General features: G+C 52.7%; 7 protein-coding genes across 7 annotated transcripts; 4 read left to right on the top strand and 3 right to left on the bottom strand.

The window, feature by feature from the left end:
* Nucleotides 1–73: 73 nt before the first annotated feature.
* On the top strand, nucleotides 74–1,762 carry PV05_06136 (uncharacterized protein; the record flags this gene model as incomplete). Its single annotated transcript, XM_013462727.1, has 1 exon — nucleotides 74–1,762. One exon carries the CDS (start codon nucleotides 74–76, stop codon nucleotides 1,760–1,762), a length of 1,689 nt encoding a protein of 562 aa, XP_013318181.1.
* Nucleotides 1,693–3,286, bottom strand: PV05_06135 (uncharacterized protein). The gene has a single exon (XM_013462726.1). The coding sequence runs from the start codon at nucleotides 2,915–2,917 to the stop codon at nucleotides 1,871–1,873; it is 1,047 nt and encodes a 348-aa protein (XP_013318180.1). The 5' UTR covers nucleotides 2,918–3,286; the 3' UTR covers nucleotides 1,693–1,870.
* Nucleotides 3,287–4,593: 1,307 nt separating this feature from the next.
* PV05_06134 (uncharacterized protein) lies at nucleotides 4,594–6,319 on the bottom strand. Its single transcript, XM_013462725.1, has one exon. It carries the CDS (start codon nucleotides 6,195–6,197, stop codon nucleotides 4,683–4,685), a length of 1,515 nt encoding a protein of 504 aa, XP_013318179.1. The 5' UTR covers nucleotides 6,198–6,319; the 3' UTR covers nucleotides 4,594–4,682.
* Nucleotides 6,320–6,495: 176 nt separating this feature from the next.
* Nucleotides 6,496–9,653, bottom strand: PV05_06133 (uncharacterized protein). Its single transcript, XM_013462724.1, has 2 exons — nucleotides 8,427–9,653; nucleotides 6,496–8,377 (listed from the first exon to the last, which is right to left on the bottom strand). Exons 1-2 carry the CDS (start codon nucleotides 9,213–9,215, stop codon nucleotides 6,608–6,610), a joined length of 2,559 nt encoding a protein of 852 aa, XP_013318178.1. The 5' UTR covers nucleotides 9,216–9,653; the 3' UTR covers nucleotides 6,496–6,607.
* Nucleotides 9,654–10,735: 1,082 nt separating this feature from the next.
* On the top strand, nucleotides 10,736–11,335 carry PV05_06132 (uncharacterized protein). The gene has a single exon (XM_013462723.1). It carries the CDS (start codon nucleotides 10,754–10,756, stop codon nucleotides 11,279–11,281), a length of 528 nt encoding a protein of 175 aa, XP_013318177.1. The 5' UTR covers nucleotides 10,736–10,753; the 3' UTR covers nucleotides 11,282–11,335.
* Nucleotides 11,336–11,349: 14 nt separating this feature from the next.
* On the top strand, nucleotides 11,350–13,206 carry PV05_06131 (uncharacterized protein). The gene is made up of 3 exons (XM_013462722.1): nucleotides 11,350–11,523; nucleotides 11,576–12,771; nucleotides 12,829–13,206. Exons 1-3 carry the CDS (start codon nucleotides 11,363–11,365, stop codon nucleotides 13,152–13,154), a joined length of 1,683 nt encoding a protein of 560 aa, XP_013318176.1. The 5' UTR covers nucleotides 11,350–11,362; the 3' UTR covers nucleotides 13,155–13,206.
* Nucleotides 13,207–14,011: 805 nt separating this feature from the next.
* Nucleotides 14,012–15,808, top strand: PV05_06130 (uncharacterized protein; the record flags this gene model as incomplete). Its single annotated transcript, XM_013462721.1, has 1 exon — nucleotides 14,012–15,808. One exon carries the CDS (start codon nucleotides 14,012–14,014, stop codon nucleotides 15,806–15,808), a length of 1,797 nt encoding a protein of 598 aa, XP_013318175.1.
* Between the last annotated feature and the right edge of the window lie 918 nt (nucleotides 15,809–16,726).

The raw sequence follows: 16,726 nt of genomic DNA, 5'->3' as shown, positions 1-16,726 counted from the left end.
ATAGCGATCGATATCCAGGTGTCAACTATCAACTCAGCTCCATCTACGGTGCTTGATTCAGTCCTTCATCAGAATGGTCACCGATTGGCAATCGCGGGCGAAAGCGAAAAGAGAAGCTATCCTGAGCTCGATCCCGGACAAATGGCGCCTTCAGAAGATTCCATCGGTCGAAGAGCAAAAAGATGTCACGGGTCCGTATATCCAGCAATTCCTGAATGAGAATGAGATCGAGATCACCGAGACCGATGCCGTTGGAATTTCCGAAATGGTGGCCGCTGGCACTTGGTCTGCAGTATCTGTGACGGAAGCATTCTGCCACCGAGCTTCGTTGGCTCACCAGCTGGTAAATTGCCTCCACGAGACCTTCTTCGACGCCGCTCTTGCTTCGGCCAAAGAACTGGACGACTACTACGCACAACACAAGAAGACGATCGGCCCACTGCACGGAGTTCCCGTTTCGCTGAAGGATCAATTTCACGTCAAGGGTGTCGAGACCACGATGGGCTACGTTGGCTGGATTGACACTTTCGAAGGAGTTCCTGATGATCCACGCAAGAAGACATTTGAGAGCGAGATGGTCAAGGAGCTAAGGGCGCTGGGAGCGGTTTTATACTGTAAGACTAGCGTGCCTCATACTCTGATGACCGGCGAGACCGTCAACAACATCATCGGCTACACCTGGAATCCAAAGAACCGCCATCTCTGCTCCGGCGGTAGCTCTGGCGGCGAAGGAGCTCTGATAAGCTTGAGGGGCTCACCCGGAGGGTTCGGCACAGACATTGGGGGATCGATTCGCATTCCAGCAGCTTTCAACGGCTTGTACGGTATTCGTCCGACAGCCGGGAGACTTCCGTATGAAGGCATGGCAAACAGCATGGATGGCCAGAACAGCATCTTGTCCGTCGTCGGTCCGCTTGCGACCACTGCTCGGTCTGTCAAATTACTAACCAAAGCCATCTTATCGCAAAAGCCTTGGCTACACGACCCCTTGGTGGTTGACATGCCGTGGCGAGACTCTCAAGAGCAAGCGATCTTGGATATTGTAAAGTCATCTTCAGGCAAAGGCCAGCTCAGCTTTGGAGTCATGGAATCCGATGGCATCGTCAATCCTCAGCCACCCGTTGCGAGAGCCGTTTCGATGGTGGCGGAAGCATTGAGCAAAGCAGGACACAAGATCATTGAGTGGAAACCTCCATCGCATGCAAGACTGTTGGACATTGCGTTGAAGACGTGGGTTTACGACGGTGGGAAAGATGTCCACGGTGCATTTGCGTTGTCTGGAGAGCCAATGGCGGTTCAGATCAAAGGGGCCTTTGGAGACAAACCCAAAGAAGAAATGACAGCATCACAAATTGCAGCCAACAATGTTGCCAAGCGGCGATTCCAAAAAGAATATCTGGATTACTGGAACAGCACTGCCCAAGAGACGGGTACCGGCGAGCCTGTCGATGGCTTCATCTGTCCTCTTGCACCCTATCCTGCGGCCAGACCAGAGAAATATCTTTACTACGGCTATAGTGTCTTCGTGAATGGATTAGACTACACGACTGTAGTTTTGCCAGTGACGACTGCAGACAAGACCAAGGATCAATACTCGAAGGGATACTCGCCCATCAACGACCAAGACAAGAAGGCGTTCGACGACTATGACGCCGACATTTACGATGGCGCACATGTCAGTGTGCAGATTGTCGGGAGGAGGTTCACAGAAGAAAAGATGCTCGCTATCGCCGAATATGTGGGAGGACTCCTTGGGAAGTAGATAATAGACAGACACCTAAACATGCTCCAGCGGCTCATGCACCTCAGGAACCATTAGGGCAAGAAGGACTTTCTGATTATCCATTCGCATCTGACCCAGACAGCTGGACTATTCAACCTTTGCTTTTCCAAGCTCAACATCCTGCAGCGTACTCCACAAATCCATCCCTACTAGCTCACGCAGCCTTGCGGTTTCCCTTGACATTTCTTCTTCCAGTGAAGGAATCAGTCCTTTCTGCGAAGTCTTCTTCTTCGAACTGCCTTTCTTGCGAGATGTTGAGCCGCAGTCTTGTCCCTCCGAGCCCTTCGATTTCACATTCTCCTCCTTGTGGAACATATTGCTCAGAATCTGGTCGAAGTCGATGTTCTTGTTGGAGGTCGGCTCCATGGCTGCTTTCATAGTTGGTTCCTTGTCTTTACTATCCTTCCGCGACGGGTCCTGAGAAGAAGATTCATCCACTTTCGCTGTGCTCGTTTGCTGAGGTTCCGATGGGTATCGACATTGACTTGGAAATTCACAATTCTCGCAGCCCCGCGGCACTCGTGGGTTCTTGATGGTCTGGAGAGCCTTTCGGCGCCATTCTCCCCAGGCCTTCCAGGCCACATAGTCGAACTCGCTGGAACAGCTCTTGTTCTTCCTCTTTTTCCGAAGACTCGGACGATCGGTTTCGCCGGAGCAGTAATAATGGCCGTCAATCAGACAGCGCCGTGTTACACCGAGTGAATATCGTGAATGACACAAATGGCATATCCAAACCCAGGCCATCGGCTCTTCAGGCGGTGGGCTCCACTTCGCGGTACTGCCGTACAGGTCAGACCTTGAGTCGATGATCATCTTGGCGTGATCAAGTGGCACGATGAATTCCGGCGATGGAGTATCTGGGATATAAGTAGGTGTTCTCGGAGATCGCATGTTCTCATCGGCAGAGAAACTGAAGTATGATGTATCAAGACTCGGCTTGCTGGCGACATTGCCTGCATTGATTGGGAGCATGGCTATACGTTGTAGGAGGAGCGCTTGAGCCTGGTAGTGTTTGGTGGCTTTGAGCCGGCGCCTGCGGTGATCATTTTGTACGAGCCGGAGCGGGACTTCTTTGTCGAGTCCCAGACTTTCAAAGAGAGCGCATGCGGGACATGAGAAGAAATCACTGTCCATCTTCTTTGTTGCCAGGGTTTAATTGGCCGCGAAGAGGTCGATTTCCAACAAAGCATAGCAACCGCGTTATTAGCCAAGTGCACAAAGATATTCGGCACGAAGAGAGACACAGTTCAGTAGAGGCACGGCGGTAGAATTTGCGCAAAAGTGGTTTGCGCTGAAAACAAAAGGAGGATCAAATTGCGATTTACCTGTTACATTGAGTATCGAAAATGTCATCTCAAAAAGCTCAGTAGATTGACACCTCAGCGGTGTTCGTGTGCCGCAAGCGGCCATGGATGCGTTGCGGTTGTTGGCTGGACGGGGAGTGTGCTGATTGTGCAGTCCATGTTGCACTACTGATAATGTTTGAACTCGCTGCAAATGCTGTGCAAGTCTAGTTGAGACAGACTTCCTACTTGATGTGAGCAGTATATCGACTGAGTTGGATGTGTTGTTGCAAGTTCAAGTTGTTGGTTAACTGGGCGAGTTAGCTCGCTAGCCAGCCTCGCGGGTGATCGACAGTCGGCGCCTGACAGACTCTTCTGTCTGACAGAAGTGTTTTCTCGTTAATGCCAAGGCTGCTCCTTACTTTGGCAGTATCATCCGGAAACAACCTTGGAAGGCAGCGTCAGACAGACCCATCCGTTCCCAGCCTCGTGCGAAAACATCATCTCTTCGTCCTGCCACTTCGACCAACCATCTCACCATCTCGCCATCACTCTACCAGCCATCATGTCTCACATCCTCAAGAGGCTGGTTGTCCAATCTGCGAATTGCTACATGTACCCTTATGCTGCCGCTCATTCTTTGCTAACATTCCAGCATTTCACTCCGTACAGCCATCTCAAACCATTTCAAGCTTGACTTGCTAACGAATCACCATCCTACCACGCGCTACTGACCGCAGGCCCTTCTTGCCAACCTCATTGACCACGACTAAGGACCACCTCTCCCCCCTTCGAAACACTTTCTATATATCTCTCAAAATTGCTCCACCGGCCCTTGAACGTCGTGTTTTTGTTTTGGACCCCTCTCCCTCGTCGCCGACATCACCGCGACCAGTGTCGCCTCGAAGCTATCACTCTCACCCAATACCCATCAAGGACCTTCCCAACAGCTCCTCCCTCTCACAAGGCCCGGGCCTAAGTCCACCGCCTCCTGTCCGCTTCCGAGTGCTTTCCGCACCTCAGTCACTGCACAAACGCGCTCGAAGCGCACCGTCGTCTCTGGGCACCTTTGTCCCGGCCTCGAGTGATCGCAAAGTCAGCAACCACGTCCGGACGCAGTCTACTCCACAACCCCTAGACCACTATGCAGCCGAACTACGTGATAGCGATCATCGTGATCGTGCTGTTCGTAGTACTGGCGATTGTCGGATACGCGATCTACGCGATCCAGAACCGAGTCAGCATGTTCGCGAAGAGAGAGAAGGAGGCGGACGAAGAAGAAGAATGACGCGGACGACTCTCCATGTTCGATTCCAACTTGACGATGACACCAAGACTCCTGCTCAGGCCGAGGAAACATCCGGTGAAAGGAAGATTTCCGGCCTGCTACGGCTCGAGGACGAGCGAGATTCTTGGTTTTGACTACGATTTGACGAGAATGAAAAGACCCTAGCGTTGCGATTTTCAATTTGTAAACAATTTATTATCTGGGACCGGAAATGGGAATGGGAATGGGACGGTGGAATATAAAGAATCGACACCAAAAATGGGACGGGGATCCCTCTGGACATGATTTTGCAGAGTACAAACTGCATTCGAAAGAATAATACTACTCATTAAAAATCAGACACTATATTGATGTTCCCCTTCTGACTCCTCGAACTCTTCCGTCTTTCGTCGTGATTAGGCGATTGCCCGTTTGACAGCCCATTAACTCCAGGTTCGGTCTGCGACCTTTTCAAGTCGGCGACTTTCGCACCGCCATCTGCTGGCGTGACACTCTGCGGTATTCGTCTGCTCTTGTCCTCTCGGATATGCGCTTTCCACTTGCTGACGAGCCTGTCAAAGTCCCATTTATCGCCTCTGGTGTTGACATTATCCGACACCTGGACCAATTCTTCGGGCCCCTCAGCGCCAGGTACCTTGTTCAGATTGATCAGCCGCAACTCTTCGCGCATGGAGGGTCCAAAGGTCCTCCGCTCAGGCGGCCACAGCGCCATCTCCCTGGGCCACTGGCAGCGGGACAAATATTCCACTTGCTGCTGGAGCTGATTGGTTTCCTGCTGCAGAGACTCGAGTTTCTCTTCCAGCTCCGCCACCCTTTGCTGTTCGGTGTTGTATGACCTCAACAGCTCGACCTGCCACAGTAGATTGCGCACTTCGATCGGATGCACCATCCAGTTCTGGTAGCAGACCTCGAGGTGGTTGAGCGTCGACTCGGTCCATTGGGCCGCGTTCCGACTCAAAAAGTCCGCTTCTTCTGCGATGTTGGAGGTGGTTGGCTGCGAAAGTCGCAGGGCCTGCCATTTCCAGAAGTCAATCGTCGTAGATAGCTTCTGTCGGAGCGGTTGGAGCTGGTCAGGTCCTGGAGGCGAAATCGGTATGGATTGTGGGGTGGAAAACGGCGAGACTTGGAACAGAGTGGCAGGCGCGGGGAGCAGTTTCAGGCACAGAGAAGGATACGTCTGAGACTGGATGTCGAATTTGAAGGGCGATGGTTGCGGAGAGGCATGCTTCGTAGCAGCGCGCAAAGAATCGAGCACTTCCCGTAGAGCGAGTTCGAGTGCGCGGGTCGTCTCAGCATTGGATCCAGGATTCAGGTCTTGCACATAGGTAGAGAAGCTTCGCTTGACGCCTGACGGACTTGACAAAGCTGCAGGAGTGGGAGGCACGGCAGTAACAGGTGAATCGAGCGTGGTTGGGTCAGTGATCACTCCCGTCGCCTGCCAGTTCAGCCTGTTCAACCGGACATGCATTCCACCAGGAGGAACACGATTCAAGTCGGTAATGTTGGTCGGGACAGCGTCCACCTGCATGCCTGGGGCTGGAGAGGCTTGCGAGGATACTGAATCGCCTTGCTCTTTCTTATCCTTGTCCTTCCGCGAGCTTCGTGCTGTGCGCCGCGTGATCCCACCACGCAGCCTGCGGATCTCTTCCACATCGTGTATACCATCCGGCTTCTTTTTGGAGAGAAATTGATCAAGGTGCCGACCTAGGGACGACGAGGTAAAGTGTTGGTGACAGAAGTGGCATTCTTTGTCCTTGAGTGCCGGCGCTTTCGCGGTCGCCTGTTGGGCGTTTGAGTCGTCTGCGGACCCTTGGGAACTGTCGGATGCTGGGGAATCAGCCATCTTCGTGCGGCTCTATCGCTGGTAAATGCAGAACGATACAACAAGACTTCCTTCCCCTTCCGGTACGCGCTGACAAGGTAAAGTCCATTGGGAAACGCCTCACAGGTAGGGCCGTCAACGGGCTCTGACCTTCAAAAGGCTCGACGCAGCACGGATATTCGGACTTAAAGTGAACCGAAGCCATGGACGGACTCGGGGCTGTGCACCAGTACGAGGCAAGCCTTGCGAACTGGCTCCAGGTACTCCAGGTCCTCCTCATTACTAATCATATTGAGTGAGCAGACAACGAGGGATACACGAGTAGTTCTTTGATCATTTCTCTCTATTGGTCATGGATGGGTTCATGGATGCTAAACAACATGTATAATTTACAATCGTAGGCCAGAGGCCTTTAGACAAAGCTGTTTCGATCAAGGGGTGGGCGGCTTCCAGCTTTGACGCAATCCTGTCGCTCTTAGCCTACGTTCCTCTCGTTCCCGTTTACTTTGTTCTTCAAATCGTTTCCGGCTGGAATCGTAGTCGTCAGGACTGTCACCCCGTGTCCGCTCAGGCGCCGTGGTATCAACCGGGCTTTCGCGCCGTCTCAGATCCTCCTCTAAAGCTCGACCTTGGTGATGCGCGAAATCTCTCGGCTGGTAACCAGGACCTTGAGTCTGTGTCCCGGTCTGGTAAGGGCTCGTCAATGAACTCTGGGAACGGTCTGACGCTGCTGGCACGACTCTGCCCTGTCCCGGTCCGCCGCCCACCACCATACCCGGAAGTGGGTGTTCCATGGGATTGCTTCGCGTGTTCTTCGTGACTGATTGAGGCTGATAGGTCCTCGGTGGACTTGGTCTCCGCCGAGTGCTTGGAGTCTTGAGTGCCGGAACGGGATTTGGTAGGTTCGACATTGGTTTGCCGATCGGTGCGCTCGTAGAGTTCGTCATCTGCCATCCGTCATCCTCGTCAGAATCTGACAGAGAACGTAGAGAAGGAGAAGGGTATTGATAGTGATAGTGATCATCCACACTACTGACGGAAGTGGACTGGGAGTGGGAATGAGAGATGGGCTGGTGTGGACGTTCGGGAGAGTGGGACATTTCGGGTTGAAGCAAAGCAACGTGAGAATCACCCTTAACCAGGCCCAGTCTTTCCTCCTCGGTAGCATTTTTGATGGCTCGCTTTTGCTCGTGGCTGGTGCTACTGGTTCGTGGCCGGAGAGGTGGACGAGGGTTTGCTTGGTCGTTGCTCGGTGTACGAGATCCCGGGCGAAGGAAATTGGTAAAAGAGAACTGTCGCCTTGCTTCCTGGGGAGGGTTCAGGCCCGGTGACGGGGTTGGTTTCGCTGGTAGCGGCTTGGACCGAGGTGAAGGCTGAACGACTCCAGCCCTGGTATCTTGGTGTCGAAGTTCACCACGAGGGAGGCCATATATCCGTTCCTGAGCGTCTTCGAGGCTACCCGGGCCGTAAGGGACGATAGGCGAGTCTATCTGTGAAGGCGGAAACTTGATGTCCGTAAGAGCGACGGGGTGCAAGGGACTGTTCAGACCACCTTCAGGCATCGGGTTCGATTGGTGCGGTGTCGCACTGTGAATGACAGTCTGAGCACGACTGCGTAAATGTTCAAAGAAGCCAGGCCCTGGCTCAGGATCATCCTCGTCGTTCGGTTCAGGGAATTGAGACATCCCTAATGGAGGATGCACAGTCTTCCTTCGAACAGCTGGTGCCGCGCCGGGCTCGCCGATAACTGTCTTTCGGCGCCGAAGGCCATCCCACTCTACGATTTCGTTCTCGCGCACCGGCTCCAGGTGGTCTTTCATTTTGTCTTCATGTAGTCGCCTTGCTTCTTCTTGCTCCCACTTCCGTCGGGCGGTTGACATTCTCCTGATCAAAGCGGCGGTACCACGGATGGCATCGGCCTTTGGCTCGGATTCTGGCTGTTCGACCTCTGCTATTTCTCTGACTTGGTCGAGATCGCCTTTGAAAACTGCTGCATCTGGAACATCCTTGGCCGACTTTGACATTTGCAGGAGCACGACTCCGGCACAAATCTGGAAAAAGCCCATGACCACCGTTATAATCGAGGCCACGGTTCCCTTGAAGCCTCGGAATAGGATGGCGGAAGTGATAATGGTGGCGCTAGTGAAGAACACATAGTAGGTTGGTGTGACTAAGGCGGCATTGAAGATGTTTAGAGCTTTCTGCAGATCAGGTCAGCAGCGGCGTCGGCATCGCGGAGGGTATGCTCACGTTGAGATAGACTATCTCAGTCACCAGTGTCGTAATGACAAAGACCAAAAGGACGTATAGAAACCACTTGTTGAACTGCGGTTCTCCATTCGCTTGTGCGATGATTGCACTTCCCAGGCCCTGAGTCGCGACCACACTGAGGCCACCGATCATACTGCAGATACTCAGGTAGACCAGCATGCTCTTTTTACCGTAACGTGGCGCCACCCACAGAGCCACGAAAGTACAGCCCAAAATGATGACCCCAGCGTAGCTGAGGAAGCCAGGCGAAATGACAAAGTGTTGCATCTCTTGAATGTCAGCAACAGCACTTTGCTCAGGCGCATTCAGGACGATAACCACACTGCCAATGATGCAATTGAAACAGCCAACTTTTCCGACGAAACTGAGTCGCTCCTTGAGGAAGATGGCAGACAGGATAGTCGTCACCACCACACTCAAGGCACCCAGGGGCGTGACCAATATGGCATCGACGAAAGCGTAGGCGACAAAGTTGCAGATTTCGCCCACAATCATCAAGGTCATCCCTGTCCACCAATACCAGTTCTTGAGATAACCATATCCCTCGCCCGCTTCTTCGTTGTATTTCGCGTTTGCCTTGAGAAGGCCCGTCTTTTTCAGCACAAATGATGTACCAATGAACAGACCAGAGGCGACAGCCAAACTGAGACCGATTGCTTTGTAACTTCCTGGCCGGCTCTCGGTGGTTGCTGTCGATGTCGAGTTGGTCTCATTGCGGGCGACTAGAGTGTGGGCGACTGCCCATACTTGAGGATGTATGTTCTCCATGGTTTGAGGACGTGGACAGTATTGCCACAACGGCAGCTATCGCAAGTAAGTTGGGCTTATGCGGTCGTTGCCATGAGCGCGGAAAGTGTTTGTGGTCGTTGGGACAAGCAGGCTTAGCCACCGAGTATGCCGTTTACCCAGTGTGTGAGGGAGGATTGGTGAAGATCGTAGAGGGCCAATCCGGCGAGGCAGTTGTGCGAATCGGCGAGTCTTTTGTCGGTCCTCAAGCACTGTTTTGCAGTAAATCGCAGAAAACGGCGGGCTGGAGCAGACAGTTCAAGGTTCAGAAGCGCTAGCGACAAAAGCGAAGTGCGTCTCGAATTCAAAGCGAGAAAGGCTCGTGGTACAAGGGTATGGTGTCTGGTGATCTGTGAACAACGAAAACAGTGGACTGTGTAGAAAAGTCACTCAAACTGCAGGTGTTTCTGGGATCTCAATGGAACATGCGCAGAATCAGGAATTGGATATGGAGGCGAGCATTGAAAGGGAGATCGCCAAACATTGACGCAGTTGTGGCTTGCTTAGCGTCCAAACGGTCCACCAAAAAGCAGGGGAATCTGCGTCAGATCGAATGTCCAAGCGTGCCGTTGGTGGCTCCAGGTGGGCGGCTGGCTGTGGGCATGGCTGCGGCCCCCCTGAGTCTCGAACCTTGGGCTTACCAGGCGGCGGGATGGCTTGTTGCTGGGGCATCTTCCGCCCATGTTCTTATCGATAGTTGTCCTCCTTTGCGGCCGCCAACAGGAACATCCAGCCACCCATTTCATCGTATTCAGAAAGTCTTGTCTTGACTTGCAAAGGTCTGATTGTAGGCATGCCAGCTAAGGAAACTCTGCAGTACTGTGATATGGTCTCGACGTACGTTGCATGGAGGCTGAGTAGGGAGGATGGAGGATGCTGTCGTGTCTCTGTATTCAAGTGGACCATATCCAAAACATCCGCAGTCGCGGGTTCGCCACGATACTCGGTGGTTGGCCGTGACTTGTCTACCTGCGCCCAATAACATTGTAGCAAGATGATGCTCACGTCGATTGCATGCGCAGAGTCGTTGTCTCATTCTCCATTGTTCCTGATGGCCAGCCTCCAAGATGTTTCAGTCTTTTCCCATCCCCCTTCGTTTCATCTTCGCTTGCTTGCCTGCAGCTCGGGTACCGAAGCCCGCCAATCGCTAAATGCCAGCACTCGATGAGCAAAGAGTCAGCCCATGCGGTATCGCACTCTCAGACTGCCGACATGTCCAGACCTTTTCCCCTCTTGCGGCGTTCTCTTAGATTATTGTAGGCTCTGATGGGCTTTGATGGGCTCTGATCATTGTTGAATGCCATTCGACATCAGGTCATTTTACCCCGCCTTTCCTGACTCGGGATTTTCCTCTCCGCTGACATCTACCGATGAAAGCTGTAGCAAGGTCAGCACCCATGGACCTCGTGCTGCTTCGCTATGATCTGCGATGTATTGCTACATGTTCTTATCTTTTGGACTCCATGTGGGCTTGCGAATCGAGACAAACATGCCACGCGGTTCTCGTTGAATAGCGCCCTATGATCTATCGCCTTGATCAGGGCCAACTAGATACGGTACAGTACTTTCCTGCCGATGAATATACGGCCGAGGACACTCCCCGCGGCCATCTCCAGAACTATTTGGCGAACATGCATATCTTTCGGACACGGCACGAATCAAAGCGTGTCTTCTTGTGGTTGATGAATCCAGTGAGAAGGTTGAGCCAAGGCTCTTCGATCAAGATAGCCCTGTCAAGCCTCCAAAAGACTACCGAAGCACTGATAAGCCAACAACAAGAGTTCACCACGACACACGTTGCGGGCCAATCACCCCAGATGTGGCTTCTCCTAAGGTCCGGCCGATTGATTTCAAGCTTCCCTTTCACTAACACGGAATCAATCCTCCTGCTCTTTTGGGCTTTAGTAGCATTGTCGCTATCAAGGATGCACCAACTCAACCACCCTCAAGCTCAACAACCACCCTGGAGGAAGGGCTCTCTGCCTGTAGCTTTATCTGACTCGCTTAACGGCACCCCCGCAGGTGCGAAGGATGAAAGACTCAAATAACCCGCGGCGGCCACCCTGTCCCATATCATCTTTCCAGCAAATTGTTCACCGATTCGACATCACTTGTTCGCCGATCGAGCCATGTCGACCACCAGGAATGCTTCCATCACGGTCGTCGACGAAGATGAAGTTGGCGTTACTTCGGTCTTTAAGCAGCGCGGAGAACATGCTCTGGTGCAGGAGGGCGCCGACCACGATGAAGTGACTTTGGTCGCGTTGGGATACAAGCAGGAATTCAAAAGGCACAAACCCCCCTTCCGCGTCGTGATTGCCCAATTGCTGACATCGAAGCAGAGACTTCACCATCTGGGAATCTTTCTCCGTCTCTTTCTCTGTCCTGGGACTTTTGCCTTCAGTCGCTTCCACTATATCTTACAGCTTAGGCTACTCAGGAACGGGTGGAGCGCTATGGGGCTGGCTCATATCGGCCGCTGCTATCCAAGCCACGGCTTTCAGTATGGCAGAACTATGTTCCAGTATGCCCACCGCGGGAGGACTCTATTACGCCTCCGCTGTACTCGCTCCCGACGGATGGGGTCCCTTGGCTTCCTGGTTCGTTGGATGGTCAAACTTCTGCGGCTTCGTGACGGGACCGTGTTCTGTCAACTACGCGCTGGCCTCGATGTTGATCACATGCGGCATGATCACCAATCCGGATTATGAACCCAAAACATGGCATACCTACCTCGTCCTTCTGCTGTTGCTCTTCATCAATGGCGTCGTCACCATGCAATCGACCTGGTTCATTGGCTGGCTGAACAAAATTGGGACTGTTTGGAACGTCGCCGTCATCATTATATTTGTCATCTGGTTCCCCGTTGGGTCCATCAACCATCCCAAGACCAACAACAGTCACGGAGTTTGGACAACATTTGAGAATGGGACAGAATGGCCGATAGGTTGGGCCACTATCATGGGCTTTTTGACCACTATCTGGACCTTGTCCGGCTATGACGCCCCTTTCCATCTCTCCGAAGAGTGCAGCAACGCCAACATCGCGTCGCCACGAGCCATTGTCATGACCTCTCAATTAGGTCTTTGGCTTGGATGGAGTATAATTTGGGTAATTTCATACACAGTCAAGGATATCACCGACGTTGTTGCTGGCCAGTATGGACAACCGTTTGGAAGCTTATGTCTGCAAGTCCTGGGCAAGAAGGCAGGACTTGCAATGTTCTCCCTGAATATTATTGCTCAGTTCTTCGTTGGCACAGGCTGCACCATCACAGCTACGCGCGTCATCTTTGCCTACTCTCGTGACGGAGCCATCGTCGGTTCGAGGTGGTGGAGTCAAGTGCATCCGAGGACCAGAACTCCAGTCTATGCGACTTGGGGCGTGCTTACAGTATCAGCCCTTCTCGGATTGTTGATGTTCGCAAGCCCTGTCGCTATTGGCGCTGTTTTCAGCCTGGGCGCAATTGCTCAATATACGGCGTTCACCACGCCTACAGCTTTGAAGCTGTTTTTCGACAATGGCAAATTCAGACCAGGTAAGACCCCGTTTCCAATATGGCAAAGTCCGGATGAGCTGACGCCTTCGGTTGAAGGGCCTTGGAATCTTGGAAGGTGGTCAAAGCTGTCGGGGGCCATCGCTGTCGGCTGGTGGCTTCTTATTGTTCCGGCGCTGTGTTTCCCGGCCGTAAAGGGAAAAGACCTCACTCCTCTCACGATGAATTGGACAGCTCTGATTTATGGAGGCGTCATGTTCCTCGCCCTCTCATACTATGCCATTAGCGCACGGAAATGGTTCAAGGGTCCACGCGTCAATGTCGAGACCACCCATGAGGGCGCTGAAGTGTTGGAGGGCCAAGTCCCGAGCGAGAAAGATGCCGACGAAGGAAAGCCATTGCAGGGCGCAGAGTCCAAGATGTAGTCTGCAGAATTGGAGCCAATGATGTAGCTAGTATATAGAAAGTTTGCAACCTGAAACGCGTTCTCCCTGAGAACTCGTGGGACTTTTGATCTTCAAGCCCGTCTTTTCAGTGGATGCTGACGACGATGCGCGAGATATTTCCCCAATGTTGACGATTACTAGCGCCGTGGGTTGGATACCTCCAGGCCATCATGGGCTTAAGGTGGGTGGAGGGTGGTGGGAGCAGCTAGAAACGACATATCAGGGCAACTTCTGGCGACGCCGGCCAATATACACGAGTGTTAGATGTAGTCAGCCACGACAAAGAACCAATTACACTCAATTGTGGCGTGTCTTCTCGCTCCCGCTGACCTCCTAGTCCTGCATTTGTCGTGATCTGTTTGGATCAACTCACAAGTCTTCTCCATTCGAGTCCATTCCTTTTCCCTCCACGAACAATCGATCTCGGCACGGGAAACAGTTGGGCCTAGAAGCCTGCAAGCCAAGTCAAACGTGCGTCCTTTTCCCTCGAAAATCTTGAAACGGTTCAGTATATCTCCGATGCGCCGATAGTTGAACTCGAATTCAACCCTTGAGCTGGATCGACGTCAACTCGTGCTTGCGTTTGCGCTTCCTCATCAATCGGCGGCCTAAGAGCGTGCTCGGACCTACATCTCCAACTTGTCCAAGCAATGAGTAATTATGCTGAAATATTACCAACATCCAGTTGAGGCAGTTCCCCAATGTTCGATCTTTCTACCAGCTCCGACCTTCTTGGTGTGACCAGCCAGCGAAACTGAAGCTGACACTATCCGTACTTCTCGCGTCATTGGTGAAGGGCGACCAAGGAACGAGGCCTGATCCATTCACCGAACAGGATGCCCGAATCTCTACTCTGGATCAACAAAGACTCGGCCTCTGCAGTCCTGTCGAGAAGCTCGAAGGCCGAGACCAGGCAGATTCGGAAACATGTCCAGCATGAACGACAGGTGAAAGCAAGAATTGCGCACCAAGGAGCCAAACCGTCTGGGAACCGCAAAGACGGGACCTTGTCGCCGGAGCAAAAATCAACCGCAGGCGCCGACAAGCAGCGTGGTCTCCGCCTCGACACCAATGTACAAACGCAGCAGAATGATACCGGCGAACCACATCAGCGTGCTTTACTCTCCGCATCGCTATCCCCAACCAGCCATTCTGGTCGAGTACTCCAGGCCATCAGCGCCATTCCGGGGCTGGAACCACAGGAACACCGCAGCTTAGTGTTTTTCTGCCAGCGGACAGGGCCAGAGTGGTCCGGCTGGAGAGACGCGGCCTTCTGGAACAAATTGATCCTCCAGGCTTGCTACTTGAACCAGTCCATACTCCATGGAGTAGTTGCCCTAGGCGCGCTGCACGAAGCCTCCGAGTTTGAGAGCGAGTCAGACGAAAGATCCAACCTACAGCAGCTGGCCCTGCATCAGAGTAGCAAAGCTTCTCGAATGGCCTTTGAAACTGCAGTGTCCGAGATTGCCACTCTGATATCATGCATCATTTTCATTTGTCTACAAAATTTGCAAGATAGCCATACTGCCTACCAGCTCCTGAGGTCGGGCCACAGTCTAATCACGGACATTGATGATCGCTTGCTTTCCGGCGACCTCGTTCTTGCCGATAGCGAGAAGGCTGTCTTGAACAATTTCCTTCGGCCCATTATCGAGCGACTGCGGATGAGATTCTGCTGTATCGTTGATGTTCCGTCTGCCCTGGCGCTGAGTGCAGCCATCAGGCGAAACAAGTCCGAACGTCTCCTACCAACACCAGAGATCCCTTACTGCTTTGGCAACCTGCTCGAGGCACGCAACAAACTCGAGGAGATTGTCGATTGGGCTCAGGAGAACATCGATCCTTCTGACTCGACATGCGAGAACAAACTGCAAGCGCAAGTTATCCTATCAAGTTGGACTGCTGCCCTCGACGCGACCTGTATCAATGTGGTAGAGCGGTACGAGGCACTGACTGTGTCCAAGAAACTCCTCAAAGCTGCTGCACTGGTCGCAGCCATTCTACTTGACACGTTGGGGACGCAGGAAGAATGCAGCTACGATGTCCATGTAGACAAGTTCTCACAAATCATCAATCTCTACAAGGAGGCCTTGACCGACCCCACCAAGATGCGAAAAAATGTCTCGTTCGGTATTGACGCCGGAGTGATTGACACACTGGCGTTCGTCGCTGGCAGATGTCGTGATCCCATCGTCCGCCGTTCAGCTGTTGAGCTGCTTACGCAGACAAACAGGACAGAAGGCGATCTACAAGGAAGAACGGGCAGTACAATTCTCCAAACACTGATCCAGCTTGAAGAAGAGAACCTCTTGGTCACCTCGGCGAGCGACATACCTGAAAGCCAACGACTCCGCATATGGGAGGACCATCAGTATTGGGAGACGGGACAAATCCAAATATATTTTGTCAGATGGCCATACGATCCAGCTTTGGGCGCTGAGGTGAAACAAGTCACGACTTGTCTACCCATCAATTCTCTGAGAGCCGCGAAAGAGAAGGCATTGCCCGGCAGTCCAGTGGGCCTGCCTAACGTCAAATATGGTCGAGGAATGGGTGCATTCTTGGAGGAAGGCTCACAGACATACCACCAGATCACGTTGTCGTCATTTTTCATGCCCGTGCCCAGATTGTGATGGTTGGGCGTTCCTTCGGAGGGACAACTTGCGCACTAAAAAGCCTCGCTGTGAGTTGGAATGCATTTCCGGTCACTGTCTGCGTCCGCCGAGGTGGCTGCTGGAGGGCCAGCTTCATTCGTCGAATGCCGCCCTCACACGACGCGGGACCGATTCGGAAGGCTTAGAAATACTCCTGACTGTTTGAAGCCGGATTGTTGCAAACGCCTTTTCTTGGTCGCAAGCGTTACTGTGCTACAGATCAGGGTGTACCATTCCTCTGTGAAGCCATACCCCAAAGGTCTCCACGAACCAACTCCAGTGCTTCAGTGGTAGCTGTTTCATTTCTAAGGAATGGAATCGCACTTCGGCTGCTCGTCTGTCCACTCCAATTTTCATCGACCATTCCACACGTCTGCTGCATGCACAAATGTCTGGTCATAGTCTCGGAGTCTGCAGCATGGCTTGATCTTGCAATGCTATAGCACACTAGGCGCCAATGGAAGCATGCAGGATGGAAGAAAGTCGGGGTCGGGACTGCGCTTGACCCCCCGGTCACTCAGAGAGGTCAACTACCGCAATAGGAATGGACAATTTTCTCTCTCTAACTCACCGATTGGCGGCCTTGGTGAAGGGGAAGTCGTCAACATCAACCAATAAGGTCGGCACCATGCTTCACAACACCTCAACCGCATCCATATTGGAGGTGTACATTGGTATCTATGCGAGACTGGATACACCGTGAGCGTTGGCCAGACTTCCTGTTCTGGAATCCACCACCATCGACCTCATACCGACACCGATGCATCAGAGTTGGTTCGCTTATCTCGGGCTACCATATGCCGTATCACATCCTGATGTTGCTGGCTCAATATCGAGACAGCGAGCGGCATGATAGCCATGAGAGCGCCGACATACCAATATTATCGCCACGAGGAG

Source organism: Exophiala xenobiotica (genome assembly GCF_000835505.1).
Source record: "Exophiala xenobiotica strain CBS 118157 unplaced genomic scaffold supercont1.3, whole genome shotgun sequence".
Classification (NCBI taxonomy): Eukaryota; Fungi; Ascomycota; class Eurotiomycetes; order Chaetothyriales; family Herpotrichiellaceae; genus Exophiala; species Exophiala xenobiotica.
The sequence above is the reverse complement of the archived record's forward strand: the minus strand, read 5'-3'. Positions and strand labels throughout refer to the sequence as shown.